Source organism: Sus scrofa, chromosome 2 (assembly GCF_000003025.6).
Source record: "Sus scrofa isolate TJ Tabasco breed Duroc chromosome 2, Sscrofa11.1, whole genome shotgun sequence".
NCBI lineage: Eukaryota > Metazoa > Chordata > Mammalia > Artiodactyla > Suidae > Sus > Sus scrofa.
In genome coordinates this window covers 28,092,572-28,117,834 of record NC_010444.4, presented here as the reverse complement: position 1 = coordinate 28,117,834, position 25,263 = coordinate 28,092,572, and the positions used below count along the sequence as shown (strand labels likewise).

The 25,263-nt window shown below is 37.6% G+C and overlaps 1 protein-coding gene across 1 annotated transcript in view; it reads right to left on the bottom strand.

Moving 5' to 3' along the window:
• Positions 1-24,188, bottom strand: part of CCDC73 (coiled-coil domain containing 73) — a 164,448-nt gene extending 140,260 nt beyond the window's left edge. The window contains exons 1-2 of the mRNA XM_021083216.1: positions 23,308-24,188; positions 11,978-12,207 (exon numbers count right to left, since the gene is read on the bottom strand). Of these exons, the coding sequence (XP_020938875.1) occupies positions 11,978-12,007 (30 nt within the window). The 5' untranslated portion in view covers positions 12,008-12,207; positions 23,308-24,188. The remainder of the gene's footprint in view (positions 1-11,977; positions 12,208-23,307) is intronic.

The window sequence follows — 25,263 nt, the reverse complement described above, 5'->3', positions numbered from 1 at the left end:
TTGAAAATATTTATTAAAAATAACATTTTAAATACTCTACAGAAGAAAGTAAGTTAGCCTATAATCCTGATAGGGGTCAGAGTAATAACACAAAATGGACAAATTACACTGTCATTCTACTTAAATTATTTAAGTTATTTAATCTGACCTGTAGATAGTCTCTTGTCTTCTCATCATGCCTGACTTTTAAGTGGGAGGTCTTCATTCATGATGATCCTTTAATAGAAGCAAAGCTTTCTCCATTTAACCCATGCTGTTATCAATCATGTACAGGGATAAATGAGCCTGTAAGATTTTGCCAGTATCACAAATGACACTGTGACCTGAGGCCAACATCTTTATTTGCTTCTCCAGTGATTCACTTCAGCAGATATTAACCAATTTTATAATCCATGAAAGGCAAAATTAAAGGACACCATCCATAAAACAGAATAATTCCTATCAGCAACAAAGTGATGTGTGTATTATCTTATAAATTATATGGCCATACAGTGTGGTAATGTAATGAAGTAAAGATGGTAATAATCAAATGCCTAGGGCAAACGCTAATATGCATTTAATCACACAGCATGAAGCCATTTGTCACTACAGTTGAATGCATGTGTACATAAAATACATGAGTCACGTCCTTATTGTTATACTATAACAGCATCAATTTCACACTATCATTTCACATAATAACAACTGGTAGGCTTTGACATTAGCTAAAACATTCAGAGTATAAACAAAATCATCAACAATAGCTCTACAGATATAATATTGTGATTTTTCAGTTACTAAATTTCCAAAAGAATTCTTTGTTAAAGAGCTGTAAGTTCCAAGTTGCCTATTTTTTCCTTAAATAGCCCACAAGTTATTCATCATATTGTTTTTTTCTTACAATCTCATGACTTGAACTGAATATGAAATCAGTCTTATAAGCATATCTCATTCAGAAGTAATTAATATAATATTTAAATGTAAAATATGGATGACACTTGTCAAAAAAAGCAAGCTCTTTTGTAAAAAAAACTTTATTCATTAACTATACACAAGGTGGTATATGTGTAGATTGAAAAAGATTGAGAAAAAATTACCAAAACATGACTAAAAATATATAAACACTACTTAATTATCTGATCTTGGATTTCTATAACATTCATTGGAAAATCACCTTAACTTCATTAGGACCATTTATAATATAACAATATAATAAACATTACATTTCCTAGAGTGTATCCCCCCTAGAAGTGAAGAATCAAAGGAGTTTTTATGTTCCACACAGCACAGTGTCAAAGTGGAATTGATTAAATCATACTCTATCTTACATTAACAATAACTGCATTTGCCATTATATTTTAAGTGGTGAGACTATGGTCGTCTCATTTTTATATCCTCATACTGCCTTATACAATAATTTTAAAAAGTCAGGCACTCAATTAATATTTATTGCATTGCATGTTGCACAGAATGCACTTCCTGAAGATATAGTACGTGTTTATATCTTAAGATATCTGAGTTTATATCCTAAGATATCTTTAAAAAGATATCATAACACTAGAAAGATCTAGAGAAAAACAATTATGTAATGAAGAGAAATGGAAAAAGTGTCCACATATGGATTTTTTTTAATTAGACTTCTTATATAGAGACAGTAAAGAATAAGCATGATATAATTCAATATATCTTTCTGTTCATGAAACTCCAAGTGATACAAATGCGAGTTAATGGTCTTTAAGAGTCTAGAATGGTAGATAATGCATTTATTCAAATAAGTGTAATCCCAGACATGATAACACTAGGCATGATATAAACGACATGACAGATAAAAAAGGGGTTCTCTAAGGATTCAGAGTTCAAAGTACACAGTCCCCAAGACTCATTTTCACCTATAAAATAAGGAAGCAAAACTAAGTGTAAATTTTTATTTGGTTGTAAATATCCTGTCTCATTACCCAAATAGTTTTAACTGTAATAGCAAATTGAAAGAGATGGTGTCAAGTGCTAGATCTAGCAGTAAAATTCTGATATAATTAACCTATGGAGAAGAGATTTTAGGCTTTTGAGGAATTCAAGAAATAGTCCATGGGGGAGGATTCTAGATAGATCCTGAGCAAGGGGAAATCAAATTTGGCTGAAGGACAGGAAGGTAGTTCTTTCTAACACGAATCGATTTGGAGAGTAGGAGATTGTTGATGAGCAATTTTCACAAAATTATGTTTGGAGAGATATAAGGTAATAGTTTAAGGAGCTGTGGCACAGAATCAATCACTAGCCTGGGAACTTCCATATGCCACAGGTGTGGCGGAGAAATAAATAATTAAAATAAACGAAGAACTAAAAACAGTTTAAGGAGATTAGAGTCACTTATAAAACTGGGAGATGATGGGATGAGGCTTGAGAAGGGTCTATGATGCCATATTAAGGAGCCTAAACTGATTAATACCTTCACACATTCTGCTCTGTCATATAGAATGCCTTCCTCTATCTTTTCTATTTAAACATATTTAAAAATCAGATCAAATTCCATCTCCTTGATGAAATTTTCTTATGAATCCAGCTGACACCAACTTCTCCTTTTCTCAATAGTACTTGTTGCCCATATCATATGATTAGCACCTTATTGTGTATACTGCCCATTCCTACTGCCTAGGTCACATAAATTTGTACTTTATTATATCAATTTATAATGCTGCCATGAAAGTTATTTTTCATTAACTGTTTCATGTTTGTAGAAGGTTGATTAAGCTCCAGTAGGCAATGCATCATGGGAACACTTGATAATTTCCTTAAATTTTCTATAAATTATGTGTACTCACTAAAACACTGAGTTTCTTACAGAAAAAAATGTTTTACACTATTAAAAGTAAAATATTCACAGTAAAATCTTTGCCAAATTTCTTCTTGACTTAAGAAAAGGAGTAGGGGAGTTTCCGCTGTAGCTCAGCAGTAATGAACCCAACTAGTATCCAAGAGGATGCGGGTTCAAACCCTGGCCTCGCTCAGTGGGTTAAGTATCTGGTGTTGCCATGAGCTGTGGAGTAGGTCACAGATGTGGCTTGGAACCCACGTTGCTGTGGCTGTGGTGTAGTCCTGCAGCTGCAGCTCTGATCTGACCCCTAGGCTGGGAACTTCCATATGCCACACGTGTGACCCTAAAAAGCAAAAAATAAATAAAAATTTTTAAAAAGAGTAGGGAGTTTCTGCAGTGGTACAACAGGATTGGCAGCATCTCTGCAGCACCAGGATGCAGGTTCAATCCCTGCCCCACACAGTGGGTTAAAGGATTCGGCATTACTGCAGCTATGATGTAGGTCACTACTGCGGCTCAGATCTGATCTCTGGGAACTCCATATGCAATGAGGCGGCCAAAAAAGAAAAAGAAAAAAGAACAGGAGTAGGATTTCATATATAAATTTTAGAAATTTAGAAATACTTAAGTTCTATACTTAAATGGTCTGAGATGTGTGAAGGAAATGAGAGAATTAGAAAAATCTCTCCTTAAGGATCATTATGGAACGAAACATGAAAGAAACTATTAAAGGTACTATAAATTCAACTAACCTAAAACAACACTACAGAAATCTTTGGATCAAGTGCATAAGCACTAATTTTGGCCACCTTATAAATAAAATGTAGAAAAATCCTTTAAACATTTCTTAAACACTTATAACCTTTAAATAACTCCACATTTTTCTAAATATGAAATAAAATTGCCAAAATGTCTTAACATGGCTGATTCTAACACAGCTGGAAATTTAGTGCTCACTGAATTTAAACTGCAAATAAAAGTTTTAGTTTATATGAAATTAATCACTGCCAAAGAATTTCATAAAGACTTTTCTTATTATTAACAGAAAGTTTCCATGGATCATAGGCAAACTAAGAAGCTGAAAGGCTTTTTTTGTTTTGTTTTGTCTTCTATTTGTCTTTTTAGGGCCACACCAGCAGCATATGGAGGTTCCCAGGCTAGGGGTCTAATCAGAGCTGTAGCCGTGGGCCTATACCACAGTCACAGCAACACCGGATCCTTAACCCACTGAGCAAGGCCAGGTGGCAACTATGGTTCCTGGTTGGAATTCATTAACCTCTGAAAGGCTTTCTGACATGTTTCTCTGCCATGCTGATATTAGCAAATAGGCTAAATGAACTATGAAAATTAGGTGAAGAATTTACAATAAAAATTTTCACCTAAAATTTGTATGTTACAACAAAAACATTTTAAAACTAATTATCAACTTGATCATTTCCCAAAGTATATTATAAAAGGCACAAGGTCCACAAGATACCTCACTAAAAACAGGTTCCCTGGTCAAATAAAACTGGGAAATGCTGCATCCTAACTCCTCATCTTAGACATTAACAATACCATTAGCAAAGGTAGAACCTACCTAACTTTAGACTGGTTTATCTTGACCATGGAACACTTTTTTGATAATTCATAATACAAATTAATATTCTGGGGAACGTGTCAGAAAGAATGTACTTTGGGAAATTCTAACAATAAAATTACTTCCTATGTCCTTACTTTGCTAGTGGCCTTAGTTATTATTATAAAGAATAATTTCCCAACAAGAAACATTGTGCATTCAACTATTACCAGGATGAACAGAAGAATAAATATTAACAAAGATATTTACTATTTAAAAAAAAGATTAGAAGAAGTAAAATAGAAAATGTAAGACTACATTGCTCATACTAAAGGTAAATACTACCTCGTGTGCATTTTATTTTAGTATCTTATTGCAGATGTATATACATATGTTTATACTGGCCTGCATGTAAATTTTTTTTTTTTTTTTTGTCTTTTTGCCTTTTTCTAAGGCCACTCCCGCGGCACATGGAGGTTCCCAGGCTAGGGGTCGAATCAGAGCTGTAGCCGCCAGCCTACACCACAGCCACAGCAACGCCAGATCCAAGCCGAGTCTGCAACCTGCACCCTTAACCCACTGAGCAAGGCCAGGGACCAAACCAGCAACCTCATGGTTCCTAGTCAGATTCGTTAACCACTGAGCCACGACGGGAACTCCATATTTTTTAATGTGGGATATAATCGGAAAGTATACGAATGCTATCAGTTCCAAAAAAGTTGTATTAAACAGTTTCCTTTACTGCAGGATTTTTGAGTGCCTTTAATGAATCTCCAAGAGCATTTCTGGTCACAGGTACCTTTTTTTTTTTTTTTTTTTTTTTTTTTTTTAATTGAAGCATCTCCCAGGACTAGTACACCTTAGAACACAATTTAGTAAATACTGTCTTTTGGAAACGATGCACCCCCAATTTCTTGAGGCACATTCGGTAAAACATAAAAAACATTCAATTCTCACCTCTTTCAGAATATTCACAGATTTCTCATTTTAACTGCTGGCTCTTCACTATTTGGTCACTATAAACCTACATTAACTTCTCCTTTGACTAGCAAGACGTAGTAGTTAAGTACCTGTTTCAATTCTGGCTCTACCACTTACTGGCTGTGTAATTTATCAGCCCTGTAATATATATCGGCCTTACATTATTATTTAAGCTCCTTCCCACAGCTTCCTCATGTCAGAATAATGGGAATACTTATGTCACAGGGTTTGGGATTTGTTTTTCATGATTAAATGAGATAATGGGCCTAAAGTATTTAGTCCAGTGCCTGGCATTCAGCGTATGATAGATATCTATTACCATCAGAATAAACACCATTACAGCTCCTGGAGTTATGAAATCCACAGTCAAAACTAAAGAAACTAAAAAAACCCCATGCTGCCACCCAGTGGGCAATATGATGTAAAAATTGATATTAGTTCCTGATAATATGGTATGAAACAGTATAAAAGTTAAAATATTCTCTCGGGCTACATTAGCACACTTTATAAATCATCAAGTAGGGAAGATAATTTTTAAAAGTTCACTAATTCCTCTAAACCAACCCTAAAACCAGGGCGGGTTATCATAAACACTCAGATTGGCTAAAGAAGTAACTAGAAAAGAAAATTGTGAAGGACTACAGAATAAACTCCACCTGCATGGTATTTGCTGATTTTTTTTTTTTTTTCAAATGGCCACACCTGAGGCATACGGACGTTCCCAGACTAGGGGTTGAATTGGAGCTGCAGCTGAGGCCTACGCCACAGCCAGAGCAACTGCTGGAGTCAAGCATCTGTGGCCTATTGCTATAGTTTGCAGCAACACTGGATCCTTAACCCACTGAGGGAGGCCAGGGATTGGACCTGCACCCTCACAGAGTCTATGCTGAGCCACAATGGGAACTTCTATTTGCCCATTTTCAGATTAAAATATTTCAGCAAGGATTTTTCCTTCAAGGCACAAAACAAAAACAGCCACAGGCATTTATCACAGCTAAAGCAAAACACCCTATAATCAAAAATTAAAGGATTTCATTAATCTAAGGGGAAAATTCTTAATGGAATGTTCACATTTTCTTTCTAAATGAAGCATACTGATTATAAAGCCTTCCATAAATGCCTTGCGTTATCACTGATGTGTCCAAAAGAAAGGCTAAGTTGAAGACTAAGACAATAACATGATGAATTTAAATCTACAGTTCAGCATTTTCAAGATTAGGTCAGCCACTTCATTCCCAGAAAGATTCCAATTTAGTTTGCTTATGCAAAGCACTTCAGAATAAAATTACCCTAAGAATAAAGAAAACTGGAGAAATTTTCCTGAGGACGTACATGACCAGTCAAAGCCCTAGAAGAATTTTTCTTCAGAATATATTTCAAACATTCTGCAAAGTAACATCCACCAAAGAAAGTCGAGACCCAAACAGCCAGTTCAAAATATTACAAACCTTAAGCATTAGACTCATTTGAAATTTTTTACAAGCATGACTAACATGATTACACTTATTCAAAGCTCACACGCAAGATTTAAAAACAAAACCAACCAACCCTAAAGCGCACGAGAGATGCATCTGCTCTCCACTAGAATAGACAAGACCCATGTTACTAACCTGAGGGCTCGACACCGTTTTCAGGGAGTCAGGTGAAGCCCAAGCAAAAACTGCGAGGTCCAAGGATGCCGGCCTCGCCCTGGTCTGGTCAGTGTAAGATTCTAGAAACCACCAACACAAAACTCCATGACTAGGGGCAAGTCAGCCCCTGAGCAGCCAGAGATGCAAGTCAAACTTTAAATGGATCCTGGGTGAAAAAATCAGGAGTACTTCCACAGAGCCTACCAGCAAGTTAGTAACGACTCGGAGTTACCTCAGCCAAAAGCCTCTAGCTCCCACCAACCCCGCGTTTCCGGTTCACCTTTTCACACCCTAGGGCACTTCCGGTTTTCAGGGCTTTACTCCCTTGCCAAGTGTGAGTGGGGGATCCTGAGCACCTGGAGCAATATGATTGACTTTATTTATTTATTTTTTTAAGATAAAGCTCTTGGAAGTTTATATCTCTGGATGTTCAATGTTTTTCTTTAAGTATTGATTCATGTATCTATGTTAAAAAAAATCTTTGAAAGGATAAATGAAAACTTAATAGGAGCAGTAAGAACTGTAGAGGGGCTAGGAGAGAGAGGGAGACCTCACTGAATACCATACATATATTGAAGTATACTGATTTACAATGTGTTGATTTCTGGTATACAGCAAAGTGATTCAGATACATATACATACTTTTACACATTTTTCTCCATTATGTTTTAACACAGGATATTGAATATAGTGCCCTGTGTTATACAATAGGACCTTGTTGTTTGTCTATTCTATATATAATAGCTTTTGCATCTGTCAATCCCAAACTCTCAATCCTTCTCTCCTTATCTTTTTTTATGTTTGAATCTTGTGGAAGCGTTATCAGCAAGATTCAAACATAAACAATTAAATGTTGATTTTTTTTTTTAAGTGAAGTAATAAAGAGAAGAACTTTAGAGATAATCATACTGGTGATCACACCTTTTCTGGCACCTAAATAATATAGAATGCAATATATTTCAGGCCTCCTACATACATAGTTTTTGCTGTGCTACCAAAATCTGAAAGAAATGGTCCCTGTCCTCAAAATGTAACCATATTTGCATATTTGCAAGTAAATGTCTGTCTGGAACTCTTTTTACTCCTTCCCTTCCTTCAGGTCTTTGCCCAGATGTCACATATCAGGGAGACTTTGCCTGACTATCCTAAATAGTAACACCCACACACATACTCTACCACCCTCCCCCTTGTTTTATTCTCTATAATAGAATTACCATATAACATGGTATATTTGTTTATTGTCTATATCCTAGAACATAATCACCATGTAGGCAGAGCCTAGTTTTGTTCATCTATCTTTGTTTTTTTTTTAATCAAAGTAGTCAATGTACAATATTATATTTTACAGGCGTATAACACTGTGATTTGAAATTTTTAAAAGTTATGCTTCATTTATACATTCCCTGTGTTGTATGTTATATCCTTGTATCTTATTTATCTTACAGATAATAGGTGGTACCTCTTAATCTCCTACCCCTATCTTGCCCCTCCCCCATTCCCTTTCCCTCTAGTAACCACTAGTTTATTCTCTACATCTGAGCCTGCTTTTTTTGTTGTATTCAGTAGTTTGTTGCATTTACATGCCACATGAGTTAGATGGTATTTGAATTTCTCTGACTTATTTCACTTAGCATAATGCCCTCCAAGTCCATCTATGTTGTTGCAAATGGAAAGCAATATGGTAATACACAAGAAAAGCTATAAAAATATTATTTTTTCTCTCACTTCTGGGAACTCGCACTAAGGAAATAACATGAGGGAAAAAATATGTATGAAAAATTATTCAGCATGACATTGTCTATAGTGGCATGTAATTGTGAATAACCTAAATTTCAAAATAAAAGAATGAGTAAATTACAGTTCACTAAAAAGGTATTTTGAAGATTACACAAAAAATAATAGGGAGGAGTTCCCGTCATGGCTCAGTGGTCAACGAACCCGACTAGCATCCATGAGGACGCTGGTTCAATCCCTGGTCTTGCTCAGGGGGTTGGAGATCCAGAGTTGCCGTGAGCTGTGGTGTAGGTCGCAGACACAGCTAGGCTCTCGAGTTGCTGTGTCTGTGGCGTAGGTCTGTGGCTGCAGCTCTGATTCGACCCCTGGCCTGGGAACCTCCATATGCCACTAGTGTGGCCCTAAAAAAATAAAAGACAAAAAAAAATAATAATAGAGAAATTATTGTGAGGGAAAAACTCTTTACTATAATCATAATCTTGTCATTGTATATAATTTTATTTATCATATGATTACCATAATTACCTAATTACATAATTATCATATGATTATGTAATGGACTCATACTAGAAACAGTGCCACCTACCCCCCCTGAACGACTAACTCCTGGTATTATTAGTCAATTGTGTGGGGAACAGATGAAAGGAAGAGTCTAAAGACTGAAAGTGGAAAATCCTAAAGGAGGGCTTTAGGACTCTGACCCCAGCCCCAGATTCTATATAAAAGATCCTGTAAAACTCAAAGGATGGGAGCTCCCTTCGAGGCTCAGCAGTTAATGAACCCGACTAGGATTCATGAGAAAGCAGGTTTGATCCCTGGCCTTGCTCAGTGGGTTAAGGATCAGGCGTATCCATGAGCTGTGGTGTAGGTCACAGATGCAACTCGGATCCCATGCTGCCCCTAACCTGGGAACTTCCCTATGATGCAGGTGTGGCCCTAAGAAGACAAAACAAAAAATTTTTTAAATGAAAGTTAATAAACATATTAAAAGTATTTAGAATTCCATACACTGCTTTCTGGGCTCTCCATCCCCAGTACCTCACCCCACCTGAAGTACCCTTAGCTTTTACATACGCTGCTCCCTCTACATTTACAACTGCCTGCCTGCCTAAAATCACTTTTTCTCCTTCTTTAAATTCTCCTTCTTTAAATTCTAGCCTCTTTAAAATTTTGTCAACCCTTTACTCCCATCTAAGCAGAATTAATCATTCCCTCTGTGATATTCTACATGTTTATTGTATTGTTTATCACATTGAGCTGCAATTATTTGCAATTTCTTTCTCCAAATAAACTGTGAATTCCTTCACAACAGGGACTCTAGTCACATTTACTTTTAAATCCCAAAGGCTAGCACAGTGGATGGTTCATACATAGCTGTTAAGAGCAAATGGCTTGATACAAATTCTTGCCCTTTACTAGCTGATATACTTGGACAAGGAATCAGTCTCTCTTTGCCTCAAAAGTCCACATCAGTAAAATAGAAGTAATGATAGTACCCACCTGTCATTATGCCTGTCATTTTTAAGAACTCAATAAGTATTAGTTGATTAAATGAATTAATGAGTGAGTGAAATAAATGTTCGCTGGCTATCAGGTGTCTAAGTCCAAGTCTGGTTGATGGGAAGTTCCTCTTTCTTCTGCATTCTCTTTCCTTTTAGCTCTCTGTCTTCATTATCTCCTCCTTTTCAATCTGATGTAACTCCACACACATGTAAAGTAAGAGCTTTCCTCACTACAAGTGTGTGTTCTTTTATGAACGGATTGTGAATCTTTATTATAATATAGAATCATTTTTACAGGACATAGATTAAGGCTTCAGGGGTCTTAATCCAACCCTAAACCTAATTGTCAGAGACTGAAAATATGTCATTTTTACTTGGTGTAGTAAAGGGAGTGAGCATCTTTACATGTCTCCCAAACTAGGTTCTCCATAATCACAGTTTTCACATCCTATATTAGACGTGAAAGATAAATATTCTAGCTACTTAGAATTTGTTGTGAATAAGCACAGTGACTCCCCAGGAGAATAATAGGAGATAATACGTACGTTGAAGAAAAATGTTATATGCACGAAGTAAATGAACAGGTTTCTATAGCTTATATAAATGCTATAGTGAAAGCAAATGCTCATAACTTGTTTGTCATAGCACTTATCACATGTCATTACAGTTAATTGTTTCTATGTTTGTGGGAGGGAATTATATCTTATTCATCTTTGTACCTGCAGCCTCAGCTCAGTGCTTGGCACATGATATACATTTAATAAAAATATTTATGGCTATATACTTATATAACCTACAGAATTTCATGTTGGTAGTGCCACATGTTGTGATAGAAATTTATCTAAAATTTTCTGTACATATTGTCTTTTCACTTTGACATATATAACAATGTAACATGTCAATTAGCTATTGAATTTTACAACTTTTTTTTTTTTTTTTTTTTGTCTTTTTGCTATTTCTTGGGCTGCTCCCGCAGCATATGGAGGTTTCCAGGCTAGGAGTCGAATCGGAGCTGCAGCCACCGGCCTACGCCAGAGCCACAGCAACGGGGGATCCGAGCCGCGTCTGCAACCTACACCACAGCTCACGGCAACGTCGGATCGATAGCCCACTGAGCAAGGCCAGGGACCGAACCTGCAATCTCATGGTTCCTATTCGGATTCATTAACCACTGCGCCACGACGGGAACTCCAGCTATCGAATTTTAGATGTCAATATCAAGACAATGGATTAATCAACTACAAAACATTTACTCTTAAAAAAAAAATTTAAGGGAGTTCCCTGGTGGCCTAGCAATTAAGGATCTGGTGTTGTCACTGCTGTGATTCAGTTTTGATCCCTGGCCCAGCTGTATGCTGTGGGCACAGCCAAAAAAATTTTTTTTTAATTTACTATATGCATTACATACACTATGGGAGAAGTTTTATTATAAGTTTATGATTGGGTTGGGTCTTTTTAGAGCTTATAATTAGTTGACTTTATTTGACCTTATTTTGTATATATACTACATAGGAGAACAAAGCATAAATTCCTCATCTCAGAAAATTTGCATTAAACATATACTTTCTAAGACTTTTTCCTAATATACTGGTTTTTCTTTAATTTCCAATTCAAATCTTAATGAAAAGCAATGAGGCAAACCCAGCAAGTATGTGAACTTTACCTTTTGCCGCTTCAACCAGATCCTCTTTCTGAACACTTTTCTTTATGTTATGCCATGGTTGAGGCATTATTCTCCTAGTTAATCAAGATAAAGATTTCAGAGTAACAGTAGTCTTACCTTTTCCTCTCTTTTATTCCTTTCCTCCATGTTTCAGGACCTCTTGATGGATTTTGGATGAAGTAGATGAACGAAAGTGAAATATTGAATCCTAGGACGCCTACTTATCACACCCTTGATAGACGGTGTGACCATTGAGTGAAATGGAGACCACATAGAACCTTATATCGGAAAGGAGGCAAATTCATTACTCAACCGGAGTAGAGGCTCTCCCCATTCTCTCTTCCAACCTTAAAGAAAAAAAAAATTACCCAGACAATTAATTCGTTTTCCCCTCCAATTCCCTTCAATTGCTAATATAGACATATCTTTAACGTCTTATCTTATTCTGTTCATGTTAATACTATTTAAACATTTATGCGTTGTTCATAAATATATAATACCATTTATATATCTAAAGACTGCTTACAAACTTTTCCAGGACACAAACTTCCTTCATTTCAATCACAGTAAATCCCTCTGACATTAACAGGAATTCCACGTAAGTAGGAAAAGGATGAAAGAGCTCTTAAAACTTACACTGCTGTAAAATATACCTAAGTGCTTGTTGAGCCCCTTTATTCATGGAGTTCAGTAAATAAGAAACTGTATCTGAAATGTGGATCTAAGGTAAAAAACAAAAAAAGATGTAAAACACAGGGCCAACTTAAGGTAATTTTCCAAAGATCAGATTTATCTAACAAATTCATATCCTGCCCAACTGTTGCTTGAAACATCCTTATTAAGTCAGTTTAAAACAGTATCACAAGACCAAGTAAGAGAGATCTGGACCAGTGTTGGGAACACCTACAACGTTGTATTTCAATTATTTTCTACATTGTTACGCCTTTCCCCTGACTTCCAACCAGCCCTTTGAGCCACCAAGAACTCCTCTGTGGAGGCTCACTGAAGCTGAGCACTCTTACAGGCTCTAGGACTGTACTCAAGAATTGTTACATTAAAGAATTTTAGGGAGTTCCCATCGTGGTGCAGTGGAAAGGAATCTGACTAGGAACCATGAGGTTGCAGGTTCAATCCCTGGCTTTGCCCAGTGGGTTAAGAATCTGGCGTTGCCGTAAGCTGTGGTGTAGGTTGCAGACACAGACAGGATCCTGCCTTTATGTGGATGTGGCATAGGCTGGCAGCTGTAGCGCTCCGATTAGACCCCTACCCTGGGAACCTTCATATGCTGCAGGTGGGGCCCTAAAGAGCAAAAAAAAAAAAAAAAAAAAAGGAATTTTAGGCACAGTGGGATAAGAATCCAAATACAGGGGTTTGGGTAGCTGCGGAGGTGTGGGTTCCATCCCCTGCCTGGCACAGTGCGTTAAAGGATCTGGCATTGCCACAGCTGTGGCATAAGTTGTAACTATGGCTGGGACTCAATCCCTAAACCAGGAACTTCCATATGCCATGGGTGTGGCTATAAAATTTTAAAAAGAGAAAAGAAAAAGCATTTTAGAGCCAGAAGGAAATAAAACTCCCAATTCCAACTACAATTCTGAAGTTTGAAGAACCAGAAGAACAGAAAATTCAAAGACTTTACCCCAAATCACAAATAAGCGAACACTAATTCCAAATCCGTGGTTCATTTTGTGGCCTACTCATGGTCTACGACTTATTTGGAAAGCTCTTGTTTCTTGTTATGTGGTAACAAATGAATCTGACCCAAAATAATGATGGCCTTTAACTCACATTGCCCTATGAACTTCTAGTGTGTGTATAATCCATATTATAAGTAGGAAACCAGTTAAAGGAGGTTAAAAATGCAAGTTTACCTAAGTTATTGAGTGTAGCTATTTATGTCAAGCCAAAACAGCTTAAAATAACACTTTGAGTCCTATCAGTTTGTATTAAGGTAGAGGAGAATCAGAGGAAAAGATGGAGGAAAAAACTAGTCTTCCAAGTAGACTTTGTCTAGGCAGTTAGTCTCCTCCAGTCTGTATCACAGAGCTGACCATAAAGGCAAACAATCAGGGCATCTTCTGAGAAGTGGAACCAGGGTAGTGAAAGGAAGAATGTTGGCCCAACAAAGAATTCTGATTTAGTAGGTATAATGTGGTGCCCCAGAAAGGCAAAATTTGAAAGGGCCACCTTATGATTTAGGTACTAACCCCTTTTCTTAATCCTTGTTGATGTGCAAATAAAGAAAAATCTCAGGAGTTCCCTGGTGGTCTAGTGGTTAAGATTTGGCGCTTTCACTGCTGTGGCCCATGTTCAGTCTCTGGTCTGGGACCTGAGAGCCCCCACATCAGACTGCTGCAAGCCGCAGCTGAAAAAAAAAAAAAAAAAAAAAAAAACAAAAAGGAAAAAAAAAATCCTTGAACTTGCGAAAACATTCTGAAAATTAAAAGGAAGAAATCACCTGGAAAAATGGTCAAGAAATTTTTTCTGTAAAGGGCCAGATAGTAAATATCTTAGTTTCCTCAGGCCATGCAGTCTGTGGCAACTAGACAGAGTTGTATTATAGAAGGAAAGCAGCTATTGTAGCCTTCATAGTGCAAAAGCAGCTTACAGACACAGTATAAATGGAAGAGGGTAGCTGTATTACAATAAAACTTATTTTCAAAGTAGGCACCTGAGAGGTATAGTTTGACCACTCCCGATCTATAATAATCAGAGGAATAGTTTCTTCTAAAGTAAATTTACTACAAAAGCAAGAAAAGCCCGGGAAAATGTAGGATTCTTTTTTCAATAAGATTAAAGGACAGGCTGCATTTCTGAGAACAAAGTAAGCATTCACAAAAATGAAACAATTGGAGAACAGAAAAGATTAGATTTAAAATCGTACTGAAGGAGTTCCCGTCGTGGCTCAGTGGTTAACAAATCCGACTAGGAACCAGGAGGTTGGGGGTTCGTTCGATCCCTGGCCTTGCTCAGTGGATTAAGGATCCGGCGTTGCCGTGAGCTGTGGTGTAAGTTGCAGACGGCTCGGATTCCCCATTGTTGTGGCTCTGGCATAGGCCGGTGACTACTCCTAGCCTGAGAACCTCCATATGCCGTGGGAGCGGCCCTAGGAAAGGCAAAAAGACAAAAACAAATAAATAAAAATAAAATTGTATACAACAAAGTTGGAAGCAGAGTTAGTAAAGCAAGAGGCAAACAAATTTAACCAAAATAAAGTGGTGAATGACAAAGGAAATAAAAATATGAGAATAAGTTTTAGAGGAATGAAAGAAAAAGATGTTGATTAAGAATTCCTAAAAGAGGGGAGTTCCCATTGTGGCTCAGTGGTTAATGAATCCGACTAGGAACCATGAGGTTGTGGGTTCGATCCCTGGCCTTGCTCAGTGGGTTAAGGATCTGGCGTTGCCGTGAGCTATGGAATAGCTTGCAGATGCGGCTTGGATCCCGTGTTGCTGTGGCTCTGGCGTAGGCTGGCAGCTACAGCTCCAATTCGACCCCTAGCCTGGGAACCTCCATATGCCGTGGGAGGAGCCCTCAAAAGGCAAAAAGACAAAAAAAAAAAAAAAAAAAGAATTCCTAAAAGAGGAGTCCCTGTTGTGGCTCAGTGGAAACAAACCTGACTAGTATCCATGAAGTTTTGGGTTCCATCCCTGGCCTTGCTCTGAGGGGTTAAGCATCTGGTGTTGCTGTGGCTGTAGTGTAGGCCAGCAGCTGTAGCTCCAATTCAGCCCCTATCCTGGGAACTTCCATATGCCACAGGTGTGGCCCTTAAAAAAAAAAAAAAAAAAAGGAAGAAGAAGAAGAAGAATTCCTAAAAGAGAGAATAACATATGCAAAAGAAGGAATTATCAGTTAAATGAAAAAAATCTTTCTAAGCTGAATATTTAGCATGAGTGGGAGTAAAGCTCATATCAGATGAAACAAGAAGGGCTGAAGCCAAATGATGACTACTTCTCTATGTTTATAAGATGAGGACTAGTTTTTTCTATTTTTGTAATATTAAAGTAACCAGATGAGGCCCAAGCTGGAGTTGTTCATGCTAAGGCCCATGTCAGCAAACCAAAACTTAACTGTTTCTGTGCTTGGCTCTCCCAGGAAAGGAAGTCCTAGGTCAACAAATCAGTGCTTGCCTGCTCAGCACAAGTTACCTAACCTGCTCCAAGATGCTCTTGCTCCATATAAGGAAAATAACACTCCTTTAAGCAACCAGCAAAAAAATGCCCAGTGTCACTCTCTTGTTCCTACTCACTTTGCTTTTGGTCTATAAAAATCTCTATCTGCTAGTTTGAATGCTGCCCAATTCATGAATCACTGAATAAGAGCCTAAGTCAGTAAATTGTCTGCAGAAATGTTTCTTTTAACAGTAAATTTCCATGAGAAACAGAATTTTAAGTTACTATGGGTTTTTATTAATTATGAAATAATACATCTTAATTTTTTAAATGTCAAGATAAAGCTCAAAGAAATCTAACCTATATTCCCACTACACATTATTTTCGTTATCTATTCTTCCAGTACTTTTCTATTCACAAATATATTTATAAAATGGAGAATATTTTATACTTTTGGCTTTGTATCTTACTTTTCCTTGCTTGATACAGTGGGAATATTTTGAATCTACAATTCCACTTTAACTTTATTGATTAGGTCCAGTAAAAAAATATATTGTTGACATTATCCTAAAGCCTATATACACAGACTTATGATTTTGCAGTTAGGCTTCAAATAATACGTTAGATAACTTTTTTAATTATTAATAATTAAAAATATTTTTTGGCCATCCTCTCGGCATGTGGAAATTCCTGGGCTGTGGATTGAATCTGTGCCACAGCAGCGACCTGAGCTGCTGCAGTGACATTGGATCCTTAACCCACTGAGCCACAGGGGAACTCCAAGAAATTTTTTAATTTAGTGCCAGAATTTAAACATCCTAATTATACAGAACAATTCAGTGATGAAGATATGCTGCCTTCAACAGCAGTTAAGTTTAGGGAAATCTGTGTCCTTGTGTGTGAGCCATTGAAATCAATATAAACAGAAGAGAAATTTATTGAGAGGGTATTGCGCAGTTCACAAAGTTAATGGAAGCCTGGAGGAGGAGATTCAGAAAACAGGCAGAAGCCATCCATGGAAGCCTAATTATCAGCCACAAACCAGACAATACCAGCAGAAAGTGTCGAACTAGAACAATGGAGAGGTGACACCACAGGACACAATTGACATCAGATACTCAAAACAATTGCAGATTCGTGCTGTCTTTGCTAGGAGGTACAAGTAATTCCTAAATTGTTGCTGCATCTGTGTTACTCCCTCAAGATTCAAGGCCCTGAGCTGGAGTGTCCAAATCCTGGAGCCTAGATAAGGTGCCTTTACTCTGGCGGCCCCACCCTAGGGAGAAGGGACATCACTGCTGTTTAGTTTCAGGAGTGGAAGGCAGACCTCTGCATCCCACTAGGGTTGCACATAATAGGGAATTGCCCTTAAAAATTTTAGGAAGTGGATGGGGGAGATAGCTGCCTTAAATAGGAAGTGGGTGGAGAGAGATCTAATTTTCGTGTTCATGACAAAAATTACTGTATGATTATGACCTATGATCATTGACTTTTAATATTCTCCTCTAAATTATGAGAACAATACTTCTCCTACTAGCTTCACTGATATGTTGTAAAGATGAATGATTTAATATCTGCTAACTACACTGAACACCTTAGGAAAATAGGCATTATAGATACAAGTTACATTAATTAGGAAAGCTATAATTAGTGACGATCATAAATCTGCTGTGCTTCAGAGGCAGAAAATACTCAATAAAAGTTACAGAATCAAAGATACTGGAAACGGTAGGTATTTTGCTTTAACTATAGCACTATGCATAAACTTAAGTTTTAAAACTACATTCTTTTTTCAGTTAACTTTTTATACATTGTTTATACAAAATACAGTTTCTGGGCTTGGAATTGGAGAGGTGAAGACAGCTGCATAGACTGTTCAGCGGGTTGGATCTGTTACATTAATTTCACAATCTGTGAAGGAGTGGATTGCCCCTTGAATGGTAATGGAAAATTAGTTTCTTTATTTCTTCATTAAGACTGTGGGAGGAAAATTAATACTCTCTTCAGATTTTCCAAATTAATAGAATATATCTTTATTAAAATGATGAATGTACATCCTACTTTCTTTTTGGTTGAGAGGTTCTCCAACTCATAGAACGACTGAACTTAAAGCTGAACCTTAGAAATTATCTTGTTAAGGAAACTGAGATTCAGTGAGACAAAATTAATTACTCAAGGTCACAATTAATTAAGGACAGAGCAAAACTAGAAACTTGGGGTGTTCCCAGTGTAGCATAGCAGGTCGAGGATCTGGTGCTGTCTCTGTAGTATTTCAGCGTTTCAGGTTGCTGCTGAGACGCAGGGTCTATCCCTGGCCCAGCACAGTGGGTTAAAGAACCAGTGTTACCACAGCTGTGGCATAGATTGAAGCTGCAGTTTGAATTTGATCCCTGGCCTAGGAACTTCTATATGCTGAGGGTATGGCCAAAATATAAAATTAAACAAAATAATTTTAATTTTTTTTAAGAAAAGAAAAGAAACTTAGGTCTCTGACTCTTAATCCAGTGCTTTCATTTAAAGCCATTCAGAAGGCAAAAAGACAATACACCCTCACACCATGCACAAAAATAAACTCAAAATGGCTTAAAGACTTTAACATAAGACAAGACACCATCAAATTCCTAAAAGAGAACATAGGCAAAACATTCTCTGACATCAACCTTACAAATGTTTTCTCAGGTCAGTCTCCCAAAGCAACAGAAATAAAAGCAAAAATAAACCAATGGGACCTAATCAAACTGACAAGCTTTTGCACAGCAAAGGAAACCAAAAACAAACAAACAAAAAAGACAACTTAGAGAATGGGAGAAAATAGTTTCAAACGATGCAACTGACAAGGGCTTAATCTAAAATAAACAATTTATACATCTCTACAGCAAAAAAGCCAACGACTCAATGGAAAAATGGACAAAAGACCCGAATAGACGTTTCTCCAAGGAAGATATACAGATGGCCAACAAGCACATGAAAAAAATGCTCAACATACTGATTATTAAAGAAATGCAAATCAAAACTACCATGAGGTACCAACTTACACCAGTCAGAATGGCCGTCATTAAGTCCACAAATAGCAAATGCTGGAGAGGGTGTATAGAAGAGGGAACCCTCCTACACTGTTGGTGGGAATGTAAATTGGTACAACCACTATGGAAAACAGTATGGAGTTATCTTAGAAAACGATATATAGAACTGCCATATGACCCAGCAATCCCACTCTTGGGCATATATCCAGATACAACTTTCCTTGAAAAAGACACATGCACCTGTATGTTCATTGCAGCATTTTTCACAATAGCCAAGATGTGGAAACAGCCTAAACGTCCATTGACAGATGAATGGATTAGGAAGATGTGGTATATATACACAATGGAATACTACTCAGCCATTAAAAAGAACAAAATAATGCCCTCTGAAGCAATGTGGGTGGAACTAGAGACTCATACTAAGTGAAGTAAGTCAGAAAGCTATGATATCACTTTTATCTGAAATCTAATATATGGCACAAGTGAAAAGAAAATCATGGACTTGGAGAACAGACTTGTGGTTGCCAAGGGGGAGATGTAAAGGAGTAGGATGGATTGGGAATTTGGGGTTCATAGATGTAAACTATTGCCTTTGGAATGGATAAGCAGTGAGATCCTCTGGGAACTATATCTAGTTGCTTATGATGGAGCATGACACTGTGAGAAAAAAGATGTATATATGTATATGTGATTGGGTCACCTTGCTGCACAGTAAAAAATTGACAGAACACTGTAATCCAGCTATAATGGAAAAAAATAAAAATCGTTATAAAAATTAATAAAGGGAGAAAAGAGGAAATTCCTTTATTGCACTTTTCACATTGTTACTGTATGCAGTGTTTCCAGATCCTGTAGAATGGTAGTCATCCCTCATGTAAAATGATAAAACAAAATATGTGTATTTTTGCAATTTCCCTTTTTGTGACATTCAGGTGGAAAGAAATAGAACCAGTACCTTGGAAAAGGCCAACCTTGGGCAAAACTGTGAAATGGATACTTTCTTCAATCCCCCCCTTCCCTATTTTACACTTGTACACAAACCCAGGTTCCCAGTTAGTCACTTTCTTCATGAAAACTCTCCTGAAGTTTTATTTTACTATTTCATGCATAGATAGTATGCACTTGTACACACACACATACACACACACACACACACACACACCATTTAGTATAACACTTCTTTATCTCTGCTTGATTACATCTTCTCACCTGTGCTCAGAAGTAACTAACCACTCTCCTGTCACTTTCTTTTCTATCATTTCTTTGTTTTTCTTTATAGTTTCACCACATGTGAATGTACCCTTAATCAATACACTGTTTAGTCTGTGCATGCTTTCAACCTTAATGTAACTGTGATAAATATAAATATGTTCCAATAACTTTATTTATTTGTTTATTTATTTATTCGTTTTTGGCTGCCCCACAGTGTATGGAGGTCCCAGGCCAGGGATCAGATCTAAGCCATAGTTGTGATCTATGCCACAGCTTGGCAGTGCCAGATCCTTTAACCTGCTGTATCAGCCAGGGATCAAACCTGCATCCTGGCACTGCAGAGACATGGCTGATCCCATTGGCCATTCTGATTTCTCCTTTGCACATTTTGTTTAATCTGTGCCACAGGAGAACTCCTGGTCTCTTTTGATTTCTTTCAGTAAAGTTTTATAATTTTCCCCATAAAGTTTATGGACCTCCTTGGTTAGATTTATTTCTAAATCTATTTTTTTATGGAGTGCCTTATATTTTGCTCTGAAAGTCAATATCCACAGTTACGTTGTGCCAGATGATTTTAACAGAGACCTGAAAACTCAATTATCTCTGGAGCCAAGTAAAAAGGAACAATGTGGAAAGCAGCCCATGTGTAAGACAGTAGAAGATGATGAAGATTGGAAGGCCTCTGGAGTTCTCTGGTGGCTCATCAGGTTAAGGACCTGGCATTGTCACTGCTCTGGCTCAGGTTGCTGCTGTGGTGTGGATTCTATCCCTGACCCAGGAACTTCTGTATGCCATGGGCACAGCCTAAAAAAAAAAAAATTGGAGGGCCACAACTTACCTCCAGCCAATTGTTGCCCAATCATTGCCCAATTTGGAACTGAACTTCCAAATATTCTAGACTTTCCAGAAATTTCCTGATTTTATTTTTTTATTTTTTATTTTATTTTTTTGGCTTTTTGCCTTTTCTAGGGCCACTCCTGTGGCATATGGAGGTTCCCAGGCTAGGGGTCTAATCAGAGCTCTAGCTGACGGCCTACGCCAGAGCCACAGCAACGCGGGATCCGAGCCGCATCTGCAACCTATACCACAGCTCATGGCAACGCCGGATCCTTAACCCAATGAGCAAGGCCAGGGATCGAACCCGCAACCTCATGGTTCCTAGTCAGAATCGTTAACCACTGCACCACGACGAGAACTCCGAAATTTCCTGATTTTCAAAGCACTATGTAGGCCACCAGTTTCAAGCATCCTTGGATGATTTAAAATGAGTAATGATAAGTAAAAGACCAGGTTTTAGCCAGCAAATGAGATAGGACTTCAGAAAGAGAAAGGAAAGTAAGCCCTAGGATGGCTATAATAATAATTGAAGAAAAAAACAAAAAAAAGACTGACCATGACAAGTACTAGCAAAAATGTGGAAAAATTGGAATCTATTGCTGGTAGAAATGCAAAATGGTGCAGCCACTTTGGAAAACAGTTTGGCATTTTCACAAAAATTAAACACAGCAATGTATATAAAAAGATATTAATGGCTTTATTTTGGATGTGATACTAAGTGGACTCTAATATATTGGACATGAGGCAGAAGGGAGGAAGGAATCAAGAATGCCCACTAAAATAAAAATTATTATTTTAAAAAAACTGTAAAAAAGAAAAAAAGAATGCCTACTAGGAGTTCCTAGAATAGGGATCAAACCCATACCACCAGGAGTTCCTGTTGTGGCTCAGCAGGTTAAGAACCCAACATAGTGTCCATGAGGATGTAGGTTCAATCCCTGGCCTCACTCAGTAGATTAAGGACCTGGCATTGCCATGGCTATGGTGTAGGACACAAATGTGGCTTGGATCCTGTGTTGCTGTGTCTGTGGTGTAAGCCAGCAGCTGCAGCTCCGATTCAACCCCTAGCCCAGGAGCTTCCAAATGCCATAGTTGCAGCCCTAAAAAGGAAAAAAAAAAAAAAGCATGCTTACTAAACTTCTGACTTTAGCAACTTTTCTGATGATTCTACCTTTTCCAAGTTTTAGAAGATCAGGGTCAGGGTGGACCAGGTTTAACATGGCAAGTCTGAGCTATCTATAAGATATCAAGTGGAGATACCAAATATAGAGATATTAGTCTGAAGTGAAGTGAGATAATATGTGTCTGGAACACAGAGGAAAGATTTGTGCTAGATGTATACATCTGAGAGTTGTCAGCACCTAAGTCACATTTAAATCATGGAAAGGACACAATCACCTTAAGAAGAAATGTTTCCAAAGGGTACTCAACAAGTGTTAGGGTAGTAAGTTACATTTTAGTTTATTCCACAAATGCCTCCTCTTTTTTAGCATATGAGTTCCCCATGTTTTGTGTAATTCATAAGTAATTTTTATACCCTCCAACAATATTTTTGACGCTTTTTTCCTAATAGAAACCAGCTTTTCAAAAAAGAGGCCTACTCAGGCGTTCCTGTTGCTGCTCAGCAGGTTAAAAACCTGACACAGTAGATTCCATGAGGATGTGGGTTTGATCCCTGGCCTCACTCAGTGGGTTAAGGAATCTGGCTTTGCTCAGCACTATAGAGAAAGTATTTATCAAATTTTCTGAGTGTTTTTCAATGAAAAAAAAAAATCTCTCTTCCATCTCGCTTCCATAATTTTTAGCAAACTCAATATTGCTAACTAAATTGTTTTCATGCAGTGAGTTTTCCATGGTGAATTAAATGCCAAGTCCTGACTCAGGTGGATGGTGACAAGAAAGGAAACTGCACAGCCAGCCTGGCCTACATTCTCTCTCCCTCTTTTTTTTTGGCCACACCTGCTGTGAGTGGAAGTTCCCCGGCCTGAGCCACTGCAGTGATAACGCCAGATTCTTAACCCGCTGCACCACAAGGAAACTTTCCTTTATTTTTTTCTTTAAATGCCAATGCAATGAACATCTTTGGGCTACACCTCTGCATATGTTCATAATTATTACTTCCTTGGCATAAATTTCCAGATATTGAATTTTAAGAAGTAAACCATTTTAATGCTTTTTATACACATTTCCAAAATGTCTTCCAAAAAAGTTGAACCAAAGTAGTACCAGAAATCTGTTAGAGTGTTCATTTCCTCACACGTACATTTTCTCATCTTTCTCCATATCAGTTCATGCTGGATGCCACTGTCAGATTAATCTTCTTAGAGTAGGCTTCCTGTGACACTATCATCAGTCCAAAAATCTTCGATAGCTCTTCATTTTCTACTGAATTAAATACAAACTCATCAGTCTGTCATTTAAATCACCGTGCAATATAGCTTCATCGTAGATTTCTTATCTTATGTCAGCTTCCACTTTCCTATGCATATCCTATGACCGAGTCAAAATCGTGTAGTCATTGCTTTCCAACATATGACCCATAATTGCTCATCTCCATAGTGTAATAGTCCAATGATAAAAATTCATACCACAAGATCTTCAAATCTTCCCTCCCTTGCCCATGGCAGCTTTGGCTAATTACTCATCATCTTCTTTCCCACTGAGCTGGCATATAACAAACATCTCAACACAGTGCTACACACAGTCACTACCAATGAAATGGAATTGGCACTTGATGCAAAACTAACTCACCATCCTGGTAATAGTCCTCTCACCTAGTTGGCCTTCATTCCAGCTCCTCTTCTTAAATTTGTTGCCATAAATTAAGGTTTGCCTCAAATGTTCCCTTTTCTAGAAAGCCTTTTCTGATTCTACTCACCACCTCTAATCCTCTGGTCACATTATATGGTGCTTATACTTCCTACTTCATTTCACCTTGTGTTATTACTTGTGACCTATCTTCTACCCATTGTGAACCATTCGTGTCTTAAGACAATGAGGAGTAAAGAATTCAGATTGGGTAACCAGACTGCCATAGTTCAAATTCTGGATCTATCCCAACTAGCTATGGGATAGATCAAATTTTGAGCAAATTTTTTTTTAACATCTTTGAGTTGCAATGCCCTCATCTATAAAATGGACCTAATAATTGGACCAACCACAGCAAGTTATGAGGATTCAATGAGAAAATGTAAGTCAAATGCTTAACTAAATGTCACAAGTATATTAATCCTTCAGCAATGTTACATATTTCTCAAAAACTTTTTTTTTTTGATCACACTATGACATGTGGAATTTCCCCAGCCAGGGATCAAACCCATGCCACAGAAGTGACCCACACTGCTGCAGTGACAATGTGGAATCCTTAACCCCCTGTGTCGTAAGAGATCTCTTCAAAACTTAAACAGGAGTTCTTGTCATGGCTCAGCAGTTAACGAATCTGACTAGCATCCATGAGGACGACGGTTCAATCTCAGGCCTTGCTCAGTGGGTTAAGGATCCAGCGTTGCCATGAGCTGTGGTGTAGGTCCCAGACACAGCTTGGATCTTGTGTTGCTGTGGCTGTGGTGTAGGCTGGCAGCTACAGGTCTGATTCGACCCCTAGCCTGGGAACCTCCATATGCTGTGGGTGCGGCGGCCCTAAAAAAAAAGCAAAATAAATAAATGAGAGGTTTTTTTTAAAAAAAAAAAACTTAAACATAGAGTTACCATATGACTTAGCAATTCCACTTCTAGGTGTAAACCAAAGAGGATTTTGTTCACATATGTTCGCACAAAAACTTAAACAGTGCGTGAATGTTCATAACAGCATTATTTATGAGTCACAAAATGGGAACAGCCCAAATGTCTATCATTTGCAGAATAAATAAAATGTGGTATATCCACTCAATAGAATATAATTAGTCCATAAATTTGAATGAAGTGCATGTTACAACATGGATGGACCTTAAAAACATGTTAAGTGAAAGATGTCAGTGATAAAAGACCATACTATATTGTATGGTCCCATTTCTGCACATATGGTAAATGTCCAGAATAAGCAAATTCATAGATTCAGAGGTAGATTAGTGGTTGCCAGGGGTGAAGTCCAGGAGAAATGGGGAGTGATTGAGTAAGGGGTATGAGGCTTCTTTTTGGAATGATGAAAATGTTCCAGAATTAGATAGCGAAGATGATTGCACAATAATATGAATATACTAAAACTCACTGAATTGTACAT